This window comes from Podarcis raffonei, chromosome 8, assembly GCF_027172205.1.
Source record: "Podarcis raffonei isolate rPodRaf1 chromosome 8, rPodRaf1.pri, whole genome shotgun sequence".
In the NCBI taxonomy this organism is placed as follows: domain Eukaryota; kingdom Metazoa; phylum Chordata; class Lepidosauria; order Squamata; family Lacertidae; genus Podarcis; species Podarcis raffonei.
This window is the reverse complement of record NC_070609.1, coordinates 90,896,758-90,915,046: the sequence shown is the minus strand read 5'-3', so window position 1 is coordinate 90,915,046 and position 18,289 is coordinate 90,896,758. Positions and strand designations below refer to the sequence as shown.

The window sequence follows — 18,289 nt, the reverse complement described above, 5'->3', positions numbered from 1 at the left end:
GGCTTAAATGTAATTATGCAAAGGATTTAGAAAGTAAGAATCATAGAATCATAGAAGAGTTGGAATAGACCACGAGGGCCATTGAGTCCAGACCCCTGCCAAGCAGGAAACACCATCAGAGCACTCCTGACATACGGTTGTCAGTCTCTGCTTAATGACCTCCAAAGAAGGAGATCTTTCATTGATAATGTGTGGGAAGATGAACAAAAAGATCTGTTCAGATAAAATTAGCCACCATCTGTTTTGGAGTGAATAGGGCAATAGGGCAAAAGATGAAATGTTAGTTAAGGCGCCTAGTCTAGGGCAAAAGGTTATCTGGTAATTAAGGTGCCTGGTCGAGGTAAATGTAAGATATATGACTACTTATTTGCCAATTATAAATAGAAGGAAATATAGCTCTTTGTCTCCCATAAAAGGTAATAGGAAATGGGTGTATCTTTTATGATTGGTTCTAGCAAACAGCCAATAGGAATTTTAACCAGGCTGATTGGACAGAGGCAGCCAAAGGAGGAGCAAGGGGGCTGAACTGAGGGAATATAAGTGCTGGCCATAATGGCAGGAGGCCAGGCCAGAGCTTGGTAACCATATACCACTGTGCCTCTTATTTATTTGTCTGACAAATAAATTATTATTTTAATTTCTCTATTGCTGCGTTGAATATTTCATTCCAGCTAAGCGTTAACCACAAGCAGGGTGCTACATTTTATGGTGCCTCTGTGACTCGGATAAGTGGTCTGCTGGAACGCAGCCCCTTCGCCTTACTGGGCAGGGTACAAGAGGGAGGACCACTAACTGCTTACCCAGCGCGCACTGGAACATTTTTCCAGGGGAACGCAGAAGTCTCGTCTGTCTGATACCCTGCCCACCGACGGCGACGGACCGGGGGTAACCAGAGAAATAAACTGGGAACCAGCTAAGGGTAAGTGCACAAAGGGTTTGGCCCTCCAATTAATTAGGAGGAAGAGAAGTCCTGATCAAACTTCTGCGTCTCAGTAAGGGGAAACTGAGTACGCTACATGGCTGGGTACATCAGATGGTGATCTGGTGTAGGGAAAAGGGAAAGGTTGGGAGGTAGAGTGTGGTGAAGTATCCAGCGCATTGTATGTGTGAGAAAGTACAATCTGTAAGTGTGGAGTGGGTACTACTTCGTTTCCCAGTAAAGTGAGTGTGTGAGTGACTGAGTGGATACTTCACAGGCCCATATAATGGGAGTTGGAGGTTCAAAGGGGGGAAATACACCTCTTGAATGTATGTTAAATAATTTTAAGAAAGCCTTCTCAGGGGCATATGGAGTCAAAATGACGCCAGAGCGCTTGAGAACGTTATGTGAATTAGAGTGGCCGAAACAAAATACTGAATGGCCATCTCAGGGAACCTTTGATATAAATTTAGTAAGCAAACTTTGGTCTAATATCGCCAAAGAAACTGGAGGGTGCCCAGAACAATTTTCATATATAGATTCTTGGCTGAGCACATAAAATAAAAAACCTCCATGGATAAGGGAATGCAAAGTCCAACGATGCAAATTATTGGCTGTAAAAGCCGAAGCTAGGAAAGGAATCTTGCCAAATAAACTCAAACCCATTTTTGAGGGACCAGAGGAAGAGGTGCTTCCACCTCCACCCTATGCTCCACATCGAAGGGAGCCTAATCCAAATACTCCACCAGTTGTAACCCCAAGGCAAGAAAGTGGAACGAATAATGGGGGTGGAGTCACAGAACTTGATTCCTTGATAGATTATGATAAATATCTTCAGGAGGCCTTGGAGTCCTATAATAAAGCCCAAACAGAAGTGGTTATTCCACCTGTGAGTCCCAGTAGAACTCCATCTACAGTCTCCTTTAGTGGAACAACCAATTGCCCACCCCAAACCCCTGTACATCCAAATCCTAGAGAACTATTACAGAAGTTACAGGGAGACCTTGATCGGTCAGCAAGCAATACAGCAAGGCGTATAAAGCTGCTAAAAGAACGCCTTGGGACAGATACCATCCCCTATGATTTGAGGCCCCTAGAGCAAAGCGAAGAGAAAGGTCACGTAGTAGCCCCTCTTAGAAGAGTATTTGATGCACTTGAGGAGCCTGTGCTGGTTAACGGGCAACCCGGACCACGGCCACCTCGAACTTCGACCCTCCAGTACATTCCATTCACAACTACGGATCTGATGAATTGGAAAACACACACCCCATCTTTCGCAGAAAAACCTCAGGCTATGATGGACTTGGTGACTTCAATAGTAAATACTCATAGTCCTACTTGGACAGATTGCCGCCAACTCCTGAATACTCTGTTCACCACTGAGGAAAGAAGAGACATAATTGAAAAGGCACAGATATATTTGCGTGAGCAGGCCAGAATGGGAAATATTTTTAATATTGCCCGTCATCTCCAGGATAACTTTCCCTTGGAAGATCCTAATTGGGATCCAAACAATGCAATTCACCTGGCCAGGCTTACCACCTACCGCCAGACGCTTGTGCAAGGTATCCGCAGGGCATGCCAGAAGCCCACTAATATGTCTAAAGTCTCAGAAGTAGAACAGAAACCAAATGAGAGTCCGGGAGACTTTTTAGAGAGGCTGCAGGAAGCCTATCGTATATGGACTCCTTTTGACCCTGAAGCCCCTGAAAACAGCAGAATGATTACTGCTACATTTGTGGCCCAGTGCGCTTCTGACATTCGTAAGAAAATTCAGAAATCAGAAGGATGGGAAGGGATGCTGATGAGCCAAATTATGGCCATTGCACGCCGAGTTTATCGGAATAGGGATGAGGCTGAGAAACAAGAGAAGAAGAAGTGGCAGAAAGAAAAGATGGTAATGCTGGCCACAGCAGTGATGTGTTACCCATAACACTGTTTCGTGTTCAGTGTGCACCCACAAAAGACTTAAGTTGTCACCTTTTGAGCTCCTGTATGGGAGGCCGCCCTCCTTTGTTCAGGATATTCCAGCTGACCTCAAACAAATAGGAGACCATGTGACACAGGGACAAGTGCAATCTCTCTCCCGTGTTTTTGTCTCTCTCCCGTGTTTTTTGTTGTTGTTTCTCTTAACAGGTGGGCCCTCAAGCACACGCCGTGCAGCATTGCCGAGCCGATTCATCAGTTCCAGGCTGGCATAGCGTATGGGTGAAAGAGTGGAAACGTGATCCACTTGCACCTAAGTGGCGTGGACCTTACACCATCTTGCTCTCTACTCCAACAGCGGTGAAGGTAGCTGAGGTGACCCCCTGGATTCATCATTCCCGTTTGAAGAAGTCCGAAGGCAGTTGGACGTGCAAAGGTGACCCCTCTAATCCTTTAAACTGACTCTCTCCAAAAACCCCTGTATCTAGCCCTACGGGGAACGGGCTAGGTCACGGGCAACATTAGACGACCGGCCTGCTGCAGCCACAACCTGGAAGCTGGCTGACCTGCGCACGCCTGAAGCTTGAGGAGCGTCTGAACCAGCGATTGTGAACGGGAAGATTCTCTTATACAATTGATTGACTGTTCCCCCCCCTTGTGGAACAATTATCAGAGATATTACTCATTGGGGATCCTTGGGATATATGTTTTGGTCTTGGTGGTTCCCCATTTCTGTCACTGGGGGAATTATATTGGGGCTAATATTTTTTTGTTATCACAATAAGGTAATCTTTTGTGGAAGGAATGCATATACTAGACATCAACATGATTTTATTATTAATCCTGATCCCTTGGGAAGGGGAAGGGTCCTTGAATTTGAGCAAATTTGCTAAATATGGATTCCGCCATGACCACAATATGTGGGTAGGCTTAGCTGAGATGGTAGCCAATGTTACAAATAGGACCAATTGCCTTGTTTGCTCTCTTGGGCCAGATGATTCAGAGGGAGGTATGCCCTTATTACCAATACCATTAAATGCCATTGGTATGGTAAGCGAAATGCCACACCAAACAGAAGTACAGAATTTCCCCGGATGGAACTCAACTAAACCAATACGAGTTATACCTGTACAAGGGGAATTCTGTGTACATAAATCATCAGAGGCAGCTGATTCTACCATGATAGGCTCTTCTCATTGCCACTATACTTGGGATTATATTAAGAATAGTCAAACCTGGGCAAACGGTACTACCTATCGAACTCGGAATACCTTGCCCTGTGCACCTCCTTTTATTCATGCATGGAAAATGGTGTGGAACATAACTGTGACAGAAAAAGGCAATCTAACATACTGCACTGTGAACTCTGTACCCCTTTTGATATTTCGCCTTATGCACTCCACGTACCAAAAACCTCAGACCCGATGGTTGTGGTGGATATGTGGAGAATGGGCATACAAGAAACTCCCTTCCAAATGGAGTGGGACTTGTTTCCTGGGATGGGTATTACCACCAATGTGGATTATGCCCACTAGTTCAGCCAAGCGTACACGAAGAAACGCTGATATTTCTCATATAGCAGGAGGAAGTACCCAAAGTTGGAGCGATACTGATGATTGGCCACCAGAGCGCATTATAGCCTATTATGAACCTGCCTCCTGGAATCCTGATGAGCTCATACAAGGGGCTCGGGATCCTATTTATAATCTAAACAGAATAATTCGATTGCAAGCAGTAGTGGAACTTGTAACCAATGCAACGGCCCAGAGTTTGAGACTTATTGCACAACAGTTGGATGAAAGTAGAGCCGCCATTTTGCAGCTGAAAATGGGAATGGATTATGTACTTGCCAGGCAGGGAGGCCTATGTGGAGTCTTGAACTTGACAGGGAATGCCTGTTGCTTTAACATTTCTGATAATGGTGAGGCAATCCGTGTGTTGGCCACAAAGATGGAGAATATAGCACATGTCCCAGTACAAACATGGGAAGGATGGGATATGGGATGGCTCACCAACTGGTTACCAAATGTCGCAGGACTCAAAGGGATACTATTGTCTTGCTTGTTTTTCTTGACGGTAGTAGTAATGGTTTTGTGTATGGTGCCATGTATCATTTCATGTTTTAGAAGTACAATTAGCAAGATGATTTCAAATGAAACTCTACCTCATATCATGGCCCTATACAGAGCTTTACCTCAGGAATATGATGAAGGTCAAGCTATCAAGGACACTTGGGAAGGTCCTTGAGCTTGAAAGGGGGGAATGAGGCATCTGATCATAGCCTGCATTTTAATCAAGGCTTATATTTTGATCAGATTCCTGTATTCTAAAAATGACCTTAAAGAAATATATATTTGTAAATGTTTGTATCTCTCATGCCAGGCAGAAACCATACTCTGGCAGCTGTTTATCTTCTTGATCAAGGGCCCCCCTGATCTATAGCAGTGTCTCAGGGTTGTAAAAGGAAATTACAGGCTAGGAGCAAAAGGTCACACTGACCATACAAATTATAGAATACAATCAAGGTTGCAAAAACACAATTAAATAGTAATAATTATTGTGCCTCCCATTAAACTTGAGCCACATCTTCCTAAGGTTAAAAGGGCAAGAGCTAATACAAACAGCAGCTGGATAGGGAAGAGGCTTCTCTCTGAAACTGCTTTGAAGCTTCAGAGAATTTAGAGAATTTAGAGAATTTAGCTTAGCTTTTACTAAGTTCCCTTTCTTCTAAAAAAACTATATATGTTATGAAATATATTGGCTTAAATGTAATTATGCAAAGGATTTAGAAAGTAAGAATCATAGAATCATAGAAGAGTTGGAATAGACCACGAGGGCCATTGAGTCCAGACCCCTGCCAAGCAGGAAACACCATCAGAGCACTCCTGACATACGGTTGTCAGTCTCTGCTTAATGACCTCCAAAGAAGGAGATCTTTCATTGATAATGTGTGGGAAGATGAACAAAAAGATCTGTTCAGATAAAATTAGCCACCATCTGTTTTGGAGTGAATAGGGCAATAGGGCAAAAGATGAAATGTTAGTTAAGGCGCCTAGTCTAGGGCAAAAGGTTATCTGGTAATTAAGGTGCCTGGTCGGGGTAATTGTAAGATATATGACTACTTATTTGCCAATTATAAATAGAAGGAAATATAGCTCTTTGTCTCCCATAAAAGGTAATAGGAAATGGGTGTATCTTTTATGATTGGTTCTAGCAAACAGCCAATAGGAATTTTAACCAGGCTGATTGGACAGAGGCAGCCAAAGGAGGAGCAAGGGGGCTGAGCTGAGGGAATATAAGTGCTGGCCATAATGGCAGGAGGCCAGGCCAGAGCTTGGTAACCATATACCACTGTGCCTCTTATTTATTTGTCTGACAAATAAATTATTATTTTAATTTCTCTATTGCTGCGTTGAATATTTCATTCCAGCTAAGCGTTAACCACAAGCAGGGTGCTACACTGACTCACTTAATTTTCTACAGGCTGCTGTTACTGCTGATTTGCTGTTGAGCAAAGTGGAACTGATGTTCAGCCACAAGCAAGAAGGCTGAAACCACAAGTTTTGCCTGAACTTTTAGCTGTAGTTAAGTTCCTCCACCCACACTCCTCTCTGGCCCATATTGCCCGGGGCCAGTCTTAGCCAGGAAAGCATTACATCAAAAGACAGGTTAACTTCTGCCATAATGTCAGCCATAGTTCCTCCTTAATCACAGCTAGAAGCTAAGGGGTGATGTTATCCAGGAAACCTGAATCATGAACAAGCCTGGTTAGCATAAACCAGGAAAAGGATTAGTGGAAGCAAAATGTGATCCTTCAAATAAGGGTAACAGCTCAGTTGTAGAGCAGGTGTTTAGCATGCAGAAGATCCCTGGTTTTTCTTGGTTGTCTTAATTAATTGTAAGCTGCCCTAGGAGTTTTCGCAAAACCCAAGGGCAGGGTAATTAAAATATGTTAAGTAAATAAGATGCTTCTCACCTGCAGCTCAGACTGGTACACTTTTTAGCTACCTCATTTTGTGTGAAGTAGGCTTAGGGCACCACACACAAAACATACATGCTCTCATTTTACATTTTGGGATCCTAACAAACTCTTGGGGATCCTGTTCCAAAGTATCACATTTCCACCCCAGCAGGAAAGCAGGAGCTAAGCTCATTTGTAACAGGCACCAGCTCTGGCAGGAGCCAGTTTAATCCTATATCCTTCAAAACATGCTTTTGAAAGGGGTTAGCAGCAACCTCCCAACTAGACCCATGACAGCTGCAGTTCTTTTCTCAGGGCAACCAGAAATGACAAATCTTTTCAGCTTTGCCAAGAGAAGAGGAGAGTATCCTCAGATCGAAGAGTCCAAACCTTCCCCAGTATAAGCCAGATGTGGCAACGGTGGCCTGTAGGGGGTGAAGAACGAGGACAGGAGATTTTGCTCCATTTCTCTCTCTCAAAACACTGACGTTCTGGATTGTGCAGGGAGGCCACATTCACACTGCATGTTTAAAGCACTAGGATACCACTTTAAACAGTCGCAGCTTCCCCCAAAGACTCCTGGGAGCTGTTAAGGGCATTGAGAGTGGTTAGGTGACTCCTCTTCCCCCTCACAGAGTTCCCAGGATTCTCTGAGGGGAGCCATGATTGTTTTAAGGGGTATCACATGCATGGTGTGAATGTGGCAGGAAACCGGTGGAAGGTTGAGTGGGGGGGGGCAGGGTGTTTGCACACTGTGACTTATTTCTCCATCTAATGCACAGGAACTGGCCACTGGGTCAGACCAAAGGGGGCCCATTTAGTCCAGCATCCTGTCTCACAGTGGCCAACCATGGAGCCTGAAAGCAGGAACCGAGGGCAAGGGAGGTTCGGCTGCCACCTTCGTTCTACACCTTTAAAGGTTCCTCTTTCACCAGGCTTGTTGACATCTGATGCCCTTTTAAAATGCGGTGCGGAAGGGGGGCTATTGGGTTGTCTTTGTTTTTATTATGTACTTTTTGTTTTTTATGTTGTGACTTTATGTTGCAACCAGCCCTGGGATATAAGAGTATAGGACAGTATACAAAGTAAATAAATAAATAACAATAAAATAAATAAATAGCCACTCTCCCCACTTGTCATTTCCAGCAACTGGTATTCAGAGGCCTTTACTGCCTCTGAAGGGACAGGTCTGAACCAAGGGCTTGTGGGGAGGCATCCATTTTACCTCCCACCCCATATTCATGGTACCATATGGAGCAGCCTTCTAGAGTCAGATCATTTGGTTCCTTTAGCTGCACACTGTCTCTACTGAGTGGAGAGCCTCTCGGGGATTTCAGGTGGGGCCGTACCTGGAGATGCCGTGGACTAATGCATATTGTGAAGGGGGAAATGCAGTTTTCTCTGCCCCCCCCCTTTTTAATGCACAGGTTGCTGCAGAACCAGGGTCCAGCCGATTTATGAATGGAGGTGTGAGGAGCAGGTTCCACGGCTTGCCAGCAGGATTGATCAGCCTCTGAGAAAGGAGGCTTCCAGCACAGCAGGAATAGCCACAGAATGAAAAGGCAGCTGGTAGCATCTCCCTGGAAGGGTCCCAAACCGAGGGAGAGAAAGCAGGTAGAGCGGATGGCTTTGAAGTCAGGGAAGCCAGAAAGGAGGAGAGCAGAGAGTGGGTGATACTGCAAGAGAAAGAGGCTGGAAGAAGGAAAGTAAGGGGTTAAGGGTGATGAGAGATGGGGCTCAGCAGGTGGCCTCTGAAAGTAAAGGGACCCACAGGGCTCTGACTACCCTTGGGACGGGCAGAGGGGGCAGGGCCTGGCAGCATGCAGCCTGGCAGCCATGGACCAGAAATAAACTCATCCGTCCATCCCTGCTTGTCAGCCCCCAGATGCAACAGGTGAGCAGGAGGCTGACGAATCCACCCATCTGGGAGTAAGGCTGGCTCTGTGAGGCTCTGGTGGAGGTAACACGGCCTACATGTGGCACATTCAGATGTACCACATACCCTCCAGCTTGGGGTGGGGGTTGCAGACAGAGCACCTCAAGTTCTCAGAACACTCCGGGATCATCGGTCACTGAAACTCCAAGTTCCATGAGCAGCTCAGAGGCAGCACTGCACTGCAACTAGGAGCACAAGCCAAGAGCCCCTAGTTCAAATCTTGCTTCTGGCACCAACTCATACTCTTGGCAAGCCACTGGCAGGGACTGGCAGGATGAGGGCAAGTGTGCACCAGGGGGAGGGGGGCTGGAGAGGAGCGGAGGGCAGTGACCTGGGGACCTGTACCAGCCAAGAGGCAAGAATCAGAGGCAGAAGAAGCTTCAGAGCTGGAGGAAGAGGAGGAAGAGGCAGGCCAGGAAGTGCCTCCCCACCCTCTCCTGCACCACTGTCTCCAAGAGCCAGGAGAGAATTGAAGTGGGAAGAGAGGAAGCAGCTTCCACAAAGGTGTCGTCTCCGACTGCATGAACTCTACCCATTGGAGGAAGGTACATAAACGGGTGGGGGGCGAGGGGTCCCCAGTTGCTGCAACTGCTCCTTAGTGTGTGGACCTGGTGGCCTCCAGATGTTATTGGCAGCAGCTCCCATCCTCCCTGACCAATGGCAGTGCTAGCTGGGGTTGATTTAAGCTGGGATCCAACATCTGGAGAACTCCATGTTGGCGACCCCTGCAGCAAGCCATCCATGATGGCCATTTCTTTTGTAGTGAGGGCAGTCCAGCTCTGTGTCAGCCAGTTGGCCATGGGTCACAGCAGTGACCGGAAGTTCTCCTCAGGTGGGTGGGGGTGGGAGGGAGGGTAATGCCTGCAACTCAAGGCGGACACAGCCCTAGGCAAACAAGACCTGAAAAGCAGAGTAAGGTTCATCTCCCCGGCCACTCCCAAAGCAGCACAGAGAGCAGGAGAATGTTGCAGAGCCACAGTCCACAAAACAACGACTGAGGCCTATCAAGCACCCTCACCGGACAAGCCAGAAATTCAAAGGATGCCTCTCCAGATCTGTGGGATGGAAGACCCCAAAAGTCCAACCTTCCTGAAAGTAGCCCCCTCTAACACCAAACAGGGACGAGGGTGTGTGCTGTTCTTTACCGACACAGTCAAACATGCATCCTTCTGGACACTTAAGAGAAATGATGGCACCTGGAACTAAAATCTGATCTCTGAAAGCTTTTTAGGATTGTAAGGTCTGGAGCAGGCACAGGAAAAATGGAATGTTCACAGTATTCTCCTATAGGCTCTTATGTGTGGGTAACTATGAATGGCTTGCTGTTCTTGTCTGAATCAAAATATAACTTTTAAAGAATTGCACCAGTAAATGCTGAATTCTACTGGTGTTGTGCAAGGAAGAACATCATAAGGAGAGTGCTGCTGGATCAGGCCAATGGCCCATGTGGTCCAGCACCCTGTCCTCACAGTGGTCACCCAGATGCCTGCGAGAAACCAGCAAGCGGCACCAAAGCACAAGAGCTCTTGCCCTTCCTGTGGCTTCCAGCAACAGGGATCCAGAACGGACTAAAAGTGCGACCCAGGGAGGTTCAAGCCTTGGCCCAGCCTTGAGCAAAATCTACGTACTATTTATTGTGACAACAAGAAGAAGCAGCTAGAGCAGGCCAGCAGAAGAGGAGCAGGACCACTCCTCCATGGGCGTAGTCAGGATTTATGGGGGGGGGCAAGAACCTCAGTTAGATATGTATTTTTATTTTTATTTGTTGATTGGGGGCAGTTCCCCCCCCTGCTACTCCCATGCACTCTTCCAGCTCTGCTGTGAGATCAGCAACTTTTGGATCCTCTGCTCCATTAACTCTTTCCATTCCAGCTCGCTGAACTTTGCAACCAAGAACAAGTGCCAGGGTTTGCTCTCGTCCACCTCCCATCCAATCCCTTTTCCTTTTGTGTTATGCCTTTTTAGGATCTGGTCTCCCAGGGCATAGGCTGCTCCTGCCTTCAGAGATTTAAAAATCCTCTGCACTGGTCTTTTTCTTTCCTCCTTCAATGCTAAAAGGGAGGCAGCTGGAGGTGCAAATATATCCCCAAAGCAGCGCTTAATTCTTAGAGCCATTCCTCCCTGGAAGCCATTCCTGCCTGTCACAGACACTGGGAGAGGGGACCGAATGTGGTGAGGGAATTATACTCTGCACATGCTTACTTGCTCTACACTTGCAGTATTATTTTCACAGGCTTCAGGAATGCATGCCTGCATTGAAAGATATGGGGCCTAGCTTTCGCTGAGCTTTAGCTCAAATTAAGCTCTGGGTTTCCACAGTCATTGTCTCTTCTTGTTTTCCCTCATCTGTTGTTGATGTGCCCTCTGGGCTGGGTGAGCTATCGGGCGCTTGTCACATGCTCCTCCCATCGATTTACAGCTAGCGGAGCTGTCCCTCCATCTGTGAACTTGTCCTCTCCCTTTTGCCAGTGCTCTCTCTCCCCCCTCCAGCCCACAGAGGGTATTTGCTACTGCGGTTTGAGTAGATTCTCAGTTTGGAGTCCTCCTTAACAGCTCATTTTTAAGTGCTTGGTTCTTGTACCAGCTAAATGCTCCCAGACAAGCTGGAATCTTTTCCCAGAGCTATACAAAGAAATTTTGGTGTCCAACTTGGAAAATCCAAAAGGCGGCCCTCCACATCCCAGCTACTATGGGGATACACAACGATGCCACGTACGATCTAAATGAAGCTCACAGACCACTGGCGGTCCACAAACGGAGAACCCCTGTAGTAATGCTCCAATCAGACTCGCTTCTTGGCACACCAGGTCCACCAACTGTTTTCCACCCCCTCAGACACTTGCTTTTCTGGCCACGGCCACTTTGTCCCACTTCCTTTAGCCATCCTGTCCCTTGACCAACCTTCTTAACCAGTGTTCGAAATTCCCTTTGTTCTAGGCACATTTTGCGACAGGGAATTTCAGTAGTGAGAGTAGTTTCTGAGCTCTGGGCACAGTACTGTGCGTAAGATTTCAGATTGAAACTGCGGAGTGGAAGGAAAGGAGGACCCTTTTCTGCCTCCCCACTTCCAGCTACTCTCTGAAGATTGGAAAAGAGACCCTCTTAAGAATATTAGGGGGGTGGGCAGGGAAAGGACTAGACCATGTGAAAAATGAACATAATATTTTAGCTGCAGTTCATTCATTTTCAGCTTTGTATTCTTGTTATAAAAAAGCGTGCCCAGACATTCCGTTGTTGCACCCATAACATTGGTTTAAAGTGCCATTTAGCTCCTAGCTTTCATATCTCAGTTTCGAACACTGTTCTTAACACTCCTCTCCCCTTGCCTCCAAACATGCACCCCTCCAGACCCTAGCACTGCAACTTTAAGCACTGTCCTCTATCTGCTGCTTCTTCAGGTTCCATGAATGACTGTGGATCCCTTCCTTCAACTCCTCTGGTCCCTTAAAAGTTTCTATATATACCAGGACCAGTTCCCAGTCTCCCAAACTATCCCTGTGTGAGGTCTATAATCCCAGTCAAACTGACAACTTTCCCTTCCCTCACCAAAGTTGGAGTGCAAGCTGTTTAAGTCCTTTGAGAATGGAACATGCCAGCTCAGACCATCAGCGTCAAGGTCTTCAGTCTGCCACAAAGTATAGACACAAAGCTTTTAAAGTCTTTCAGTCCTAGGCCTTTGAAAAGAAGCAGAATCCCCCGTGCCTTTGGGGAGCCTTTCTGGTGACGCAAACATAGCAAGAGATGCAGCGGGAAAAGTTCATGAGACTATACTCTCACACAGAGGGTCAAAGCCACCCATGACAGATTCTTGCATTTTAAGGCAAGAATAGCCAACACAGTGCCCGTCAGATACTGCTGGGCTACAACACCCATCAGCTCTGACCACTGTCCATGCTGGTTGGGGCCACTGTTAGAAACTTAAATCTAGCTTAAGGTCGCCACAAGAGAATGTCTATTCGCCAGGAAGTTGGGGCTTGATGACCCTGGGGTCCCTTCCAATGCAACAATTATACGATTCTATGATCTTAACTAACTTGACTGTAGCTTGCTCTTCCAACAATTCACTTTTTCCAGTATGCAACCGGAGAAGAAACACACACAGTGGAAATGGAAATGGCATTAACTATGGACTAAGGCAGATTTTTAAACTGTGGTCGCCAATCTGGTGCTCAGAAATCTCCACAATTGGTCCCACTCCAGTAGCAAACTGTGCCTGGTGCCCGGCTATTTTCGAACACTGGTTGGGGCAGGTGGGAGAGGCAGTCCAATTTCATCTGCACCACAAATCTGGTGACTGCTGGACGATCTCAGCTTTTAGAGTAATTCAATTAGGAGAGAAGCTTAGTATATCAGTGAAACCTGGACCTGTGGTTTTGCTCACCTGGGCAAGCCTTGGTTACAGCTCATGGTTTGTTTGGAGAGAGGTAAGCTATGAGCCAGGGTTTGGATGATACGCTGAGCTAAAGCACAGCTTAGCTGAGCTCAGTGCAGGAGCAAAGCAGCCACAATATGTTCATCATATTAAGCCATGGCTGGGTGTTAAACGGGCCGAGTATATATCTGAGGACTGTGCTGTTAGTTCATATCCTGTAGTTCTGCATGAGTCACAGATCTCAGTTTGCCTCCTCATTGCAAAGCAGTGGACACAACGGGCAGCTTCCTCGGAGGGTGAGCAATTCTGCATCATCTCTGCATCAGCAGTGACTGAATGAATGACCAGGTCAAAACCAGTACTCAGCAAAATAACTCCCCAGCCATACAAACTAATTAGAACAGAGGTGATGGTTCACATAGAAGCAATGGGTAACCTCTTCTGAGGCCATGCCATCACACCCAATGCAGAAGTAGTTACTCACCCCCACTGGAAGGTGGCAACTGGCAAAGTCAGTGCAATGCATCATGCAGAGAAGCAGCAAGCAGCCTCACCTCTGAAGACAAGCACATTGAGCTCACCCAAGCCTTTAATTGTTGTTGTTGTTTTAAAAAACAATTCAGTGTTAATACATTTAAACAACTGAATATTAATTCTCTCACGGTACACTGTTTAGAACAGGGGTCACCAACCTAAGGCCCATGGGCCGGAAGCAGCCCATGGAGGTCGTTTGACCGGCCCATGAACCAGCCCTGAACCAAGCCGCCTGCTCATGCACTGCGCTAAACCAGCGCAGAGCTGCACAGCATGGGGACTCGCTTCTGCGGTGCCAGAAATCGCGTCTGTGCAGACGCCAAAAATTGCAGGCGGGCGCACGATCCGACCCATGGAGCATCTCCACAGGACCGATCCGGCCCAGGAAAAATAAACCTTGCTGACCCCTGGTTTAGAACAACTGTCTGCAACAGCCTTTGCCAAGCTAGTGCCCTCCTGATGCTTTGAACTACAACTCCCACCATCTCCAGCCAGCATTGAGTGCGGCTGATGGGGTTTTTGGTCCAATTTGGCGAAAGTTGGTCTTAAAGGCAATCTCCTTACACCCAAAGGAGGTGTTCAATGTTTTGGTTATAAAGGGTCATCGCCACGTAACAACATTGCAATGGCATTTAACCACATCAGAACTCCGCAGTACTTTTGAAACCTCAGCTAGCTTGCTCTTCACTCACAGACTCAGTGCAGAAAAGGGCAGATGCACTTCCTTCAAGTAGGAAATGAACAACAAAATACATGCATGTACAGACTGAGTAGTTTCACTTTTTCGCCAGGATTTCAACCATCATCCCATGAGGGCATGTTTAGATTGCAAAAGGAAGGAAGACATTCATATAAGGGTAACCCCCTCCCCAGCCAAAGGCAACCTTCCCCTTTCTCCTTATTGATACATGTCAACATGTTTAATTGTTGGAAACAACAGCAATACCAGGGTGCAATCTTCTTGTGCTGAACTCATTTGAAATGAGGAGAAATGGTGCTTGTGGAGGAGAATTTCGAGGTGCATAGAATTGCAGAGTTGGGAGGGACACTGAGGATCATCTAGTCCAACCCCCTGCAATGCAGGAATCTTTTCCTCACGGGGGCTCAAACCCATGACCCTGAGATTAAAAGTCTCATGCTCTACCAACTGAGATACCCTGTGGGCCTCAAACGGGGGTGGAGCGGGGGGGGGTCTTTGCAAAGCAACACACAGGTTGAGGCTTTAGCAGTGTGGCTTTAAGAGCTTCCAGCATCAAGCAGGGTTGACTTCATCTTAACATCTAGACTTCCTGGTACTTCTCCAGAAATGGTTGGAAACATCCCTTTGGCAATGAAACTGTATCAACAACTCTAAGAACTGAAGCATTTTAAATGGGGGAAAACATCACAGCAGTTAGCTGAATCGCTGAGGGCGTCCAATATACCTGCCCTCCCCACTTATCAACTCTCAAAGCTTTAAAAATATTTTTCTTTTGCAACTAAGTTTCCCAAGTCCCAGATTCTCAGTGATTCTTGTTTAATGCTAGAGAAATCAGCTGTAATTTTTTAGCCCTTCACCCAGCTAATCTGCTCCAAGGCGGGAAATATCTCATTTCTCACTTTCATCCTATTTGATCCCTGTTAGATAGTTTCCCTTCAAACGGATCTGATGTTTGTGTGTGTGCATAAGATAAAGGCTGTTTTATACTAGCATACAACTGGTGGGGGTGAATAGCATTACTCCACTTCAGAGTTTTGCTGATGCTAAAATTGAAGATCATTGTTAGAATGAAATGTCAATTCCGCTTTTCTGAGTAAATCTTTGTAGGACTGGGCTACATAACCTGTTCAAGAAGACAACCAAACTCAGCCCATTCTAGACACAGCCTCTTCCCACACTGCTGTAAATGCAACGTGAGAATGCACACAAGTGTTATACAGACACTCACTGGAGACCTGTGACTGTTGAAATTCCTAGGGTAGAATACACTAGGTAACAAACCCAGGTTTCCCACATTCATGTGTGGGGTGGCCCTACAAGGGCACTAACTTTGCCAGTCTAGTATTAGATGCACATCCTTCCCCCCTTTCACAGAACCATAGAATTGGAAGGAACCCCGAGGATCATCTAGTCCAACCCCCTGCCCACTGCCATCCCTGGGTGGACCAAACCACCAACCTTCTGGTTAACAGCCATCTGCCTTACCCAGCTTGAATTCCTCCAGCATGGCATCCAACTTGGTGTCATGGAAGACAAAATGGACAGGGTGGTTGTAGAACTTGGTGATGGTCTTGAGGGTGGTGCAGTCATCAGGGTCCACAAAGGCCAGGTCCTTGACGTAAAGTATATCCACAATGTTGGACCGCTCCTCCTCAAAGACGGGGATACGAGTGTAGCCACTCTCCATGATCTCAGACATGGTGTTGAAATCCAAGATGGCGTCACTGTTGATCATGAAACAGTCGTGCAGTGGGGTCATGACAGTTTCCACGGTCTTAGTCCTAAGCTCCAGAGCCCCTTGGATCATGTTCAGCTCCTCCTTCACCAGGTCATTGTAAGGTTCCGTCACCTTCAGCATCTCCACCAGCTTCTCCCGATTGTAGACCGTGCCAATTTCTTGACCCAGCACGCAGTCCAGGAGCTTGCTGACGGGGAAGGAGAGGGGAAAGGTCAACAGCATGAAGAACTTGGTGACCATGATGGTGTTGGCCCCCACCGCCAAGCCATGGCGGGAGCAGAGGGCCTGCGGGACAATCTCCCCAAAGATGACGATTCCCGTGGTGGAGGCCACAACGGCCCCCAGTCCCGAGCCAATGAGGTCGTCGAGGAGGATGGTGAGGGTGGTGTTGACCAGCACGTTGCCCAGGAGGAGGGAGCAGAGCAAGTAGTTGCCCTTCCGGCGGATGGGCTCGATCTTGCGGGCGTAGCGCTTCTCCTTCTCGGTGCCGCAGTTCTGGACGATGCGCAGCTCCATGGGGTCCAGCGCCATGAGGCCCAGGTTGAGCCCGCTGAACATGCCCGAGAGGACCAGGAGGCAGCAGATGAGGATCACCTGGAACCAGAGGGGCAGCAGGTGCTTCTTCTCCTCCACCACCTGCAGGAAGGCGTCGCGGCCCTCCAGGGGCAGCCAGGGCTGCCCGGGGCCGCTCTGCGTGCACAGGACGTACAGCTTGGACTTCTCCGCCTTGCGCAGGAGCTGCACCTTGACGGAGACCAGGGCCGAGGTGTCCCGGCTCTCCTCGGCGCGCGGCTGCACCACCAGGTCCTGCGTCTTCTCGGGGCAGGTGGCGTTGGCGGCCTCGCCCCAGAAGGAGGAGGAGGCGTTGCCCACGGGGCCCACCTCGGAGAAGGAGACCAGCTCGGAGACGCGCGCGTGCATGCCCAGCCCGTAGAGGCGCAGCTTGATCTCGGCGCCCTCCAGCACCTGGATGGGCGAGAAGCTGGCCGCGCCGGGCGCCGGCAGGTCGCTGCTCTCCAGCCGCATGCCCAGCACCCGGGGGGGCCCCGCGCGGGCGGCGGCGGCGGGGCCGGGCGCCGGGCACAGCAGCGCCACCAGCAGCGCCACCAGCCTCGCCGCCGCCCCGGCCTCGCCCCCTCCGCCGCGCGCCCGCCCGCTCCAGCCCAGCGCCATGTTAGCCTCGCCCGGCCAGCCGCTCCTGCCGCGCTCGCTGACTCGGGCTCGCGGGCGCTGCGACTGGCCGCGGCCGCCGGAGCGCGCGGCGTCACGGGCTCGCCTCCTTTGCATAGCGCCCGCCCGCCCGCCCGCCGGGCAGCGCCGGGGCGGGGCCGGCCGCTTAAGGAGGCGCCCCAGACCGGGCAAGGCGCGCCCGCCGCCCCCGGAGCAACTTCCAAGCAGCACCCGGAACAACTACAGTCCCCACGAGTCACAGGAGCCCAGTCCCGTGGTCGGGGGGGGGGCTTCGGCCCCCACTATAAAATATTTGAGGCGCCCCCCCCAAAAAAGCTGGTGGACATTCCCATTCAAATAGTGTCTCTGCATTGCATCATGTGGTCAGTTATGCGGGGCGGGGCTTACAGCCCCCCCACAATATTTTCTTCAAGTTGGCCCCCCCGCCGCGAGCCTTGGGAGGGCGAGAATCATAGAATGGCAGACTTGGAAGGGGCTCCCGAGGGTCATCATGGCAGGAAGCACAGCTAAAGCCATCTAGTCTCGGTTCTAAAACTTCCAAGGAAGGCCAGTCCCACCTTCCCAGGTAATCTCTTCCACTGCTGAACAGTCCTCACCTTCCGAAAGTTCTTCCTATGTCTAGTCGGAACCTCCTTTTTTCAATTTGAAGCCACTGGTTTGGGTCCTACCCTCTGGAGCAGCAGGAAAAGAACTTTCTCCACCTTCCATTTGACAGCCCTTTAGATATTTGAAGATGGCTGTCATTTCGCGCAAGACTCTTAATCTCAGGCTCATGGGTTTGAGCCCCACGTTGGACAAAAGATTCCTGCTTTGCAGGGGGTTGGACTAGATGACCCTTGGGAGTCCCTTCCAACTCTATGATTCTAGGGTTTCCAGGCCCTTGATCATCTTGGTCGCACTGCTCTGCACAACATTCTTTTTAATTTGGGATGCCCAGAGTTGGTCATATACTCCAGGTGTGCTCTGACCAAGGCAGAATAGAGCAGTTCTATTATGTCCCTTGATCTGGACA

At 48.6% G+C, this 18,289-nt stretch overlaps 1 protein-coding gene across 1 annotated transcript in view; it reads right to left on the bottom strand.

Moving 5' to 3' along the window:
* CNNM4 (cyclin and CBS domain divalent metal cation transport mediator 4) overlaps positions 1 to 17,388 on the bottom strand; it is a 50,611-nt gene extending 33,223 nt beyond the window's left edge. The window contains exon 1 of the mRNA XM_053401544.1: positions 15,834 to 17,388. Coding sequence (XP_053257519.1) covers positions 15,834 to 17,373 — 1,540 coding nt within the window. The 5' untranslated portion in view covers positions 17,374 to 17,388. The remainder of the gene's footprint in view (positions 1 to 15,833) is intronic.
* Between the last annotated feature and the right edge of the window lie 901 nt (positions 17,389 to 18,289).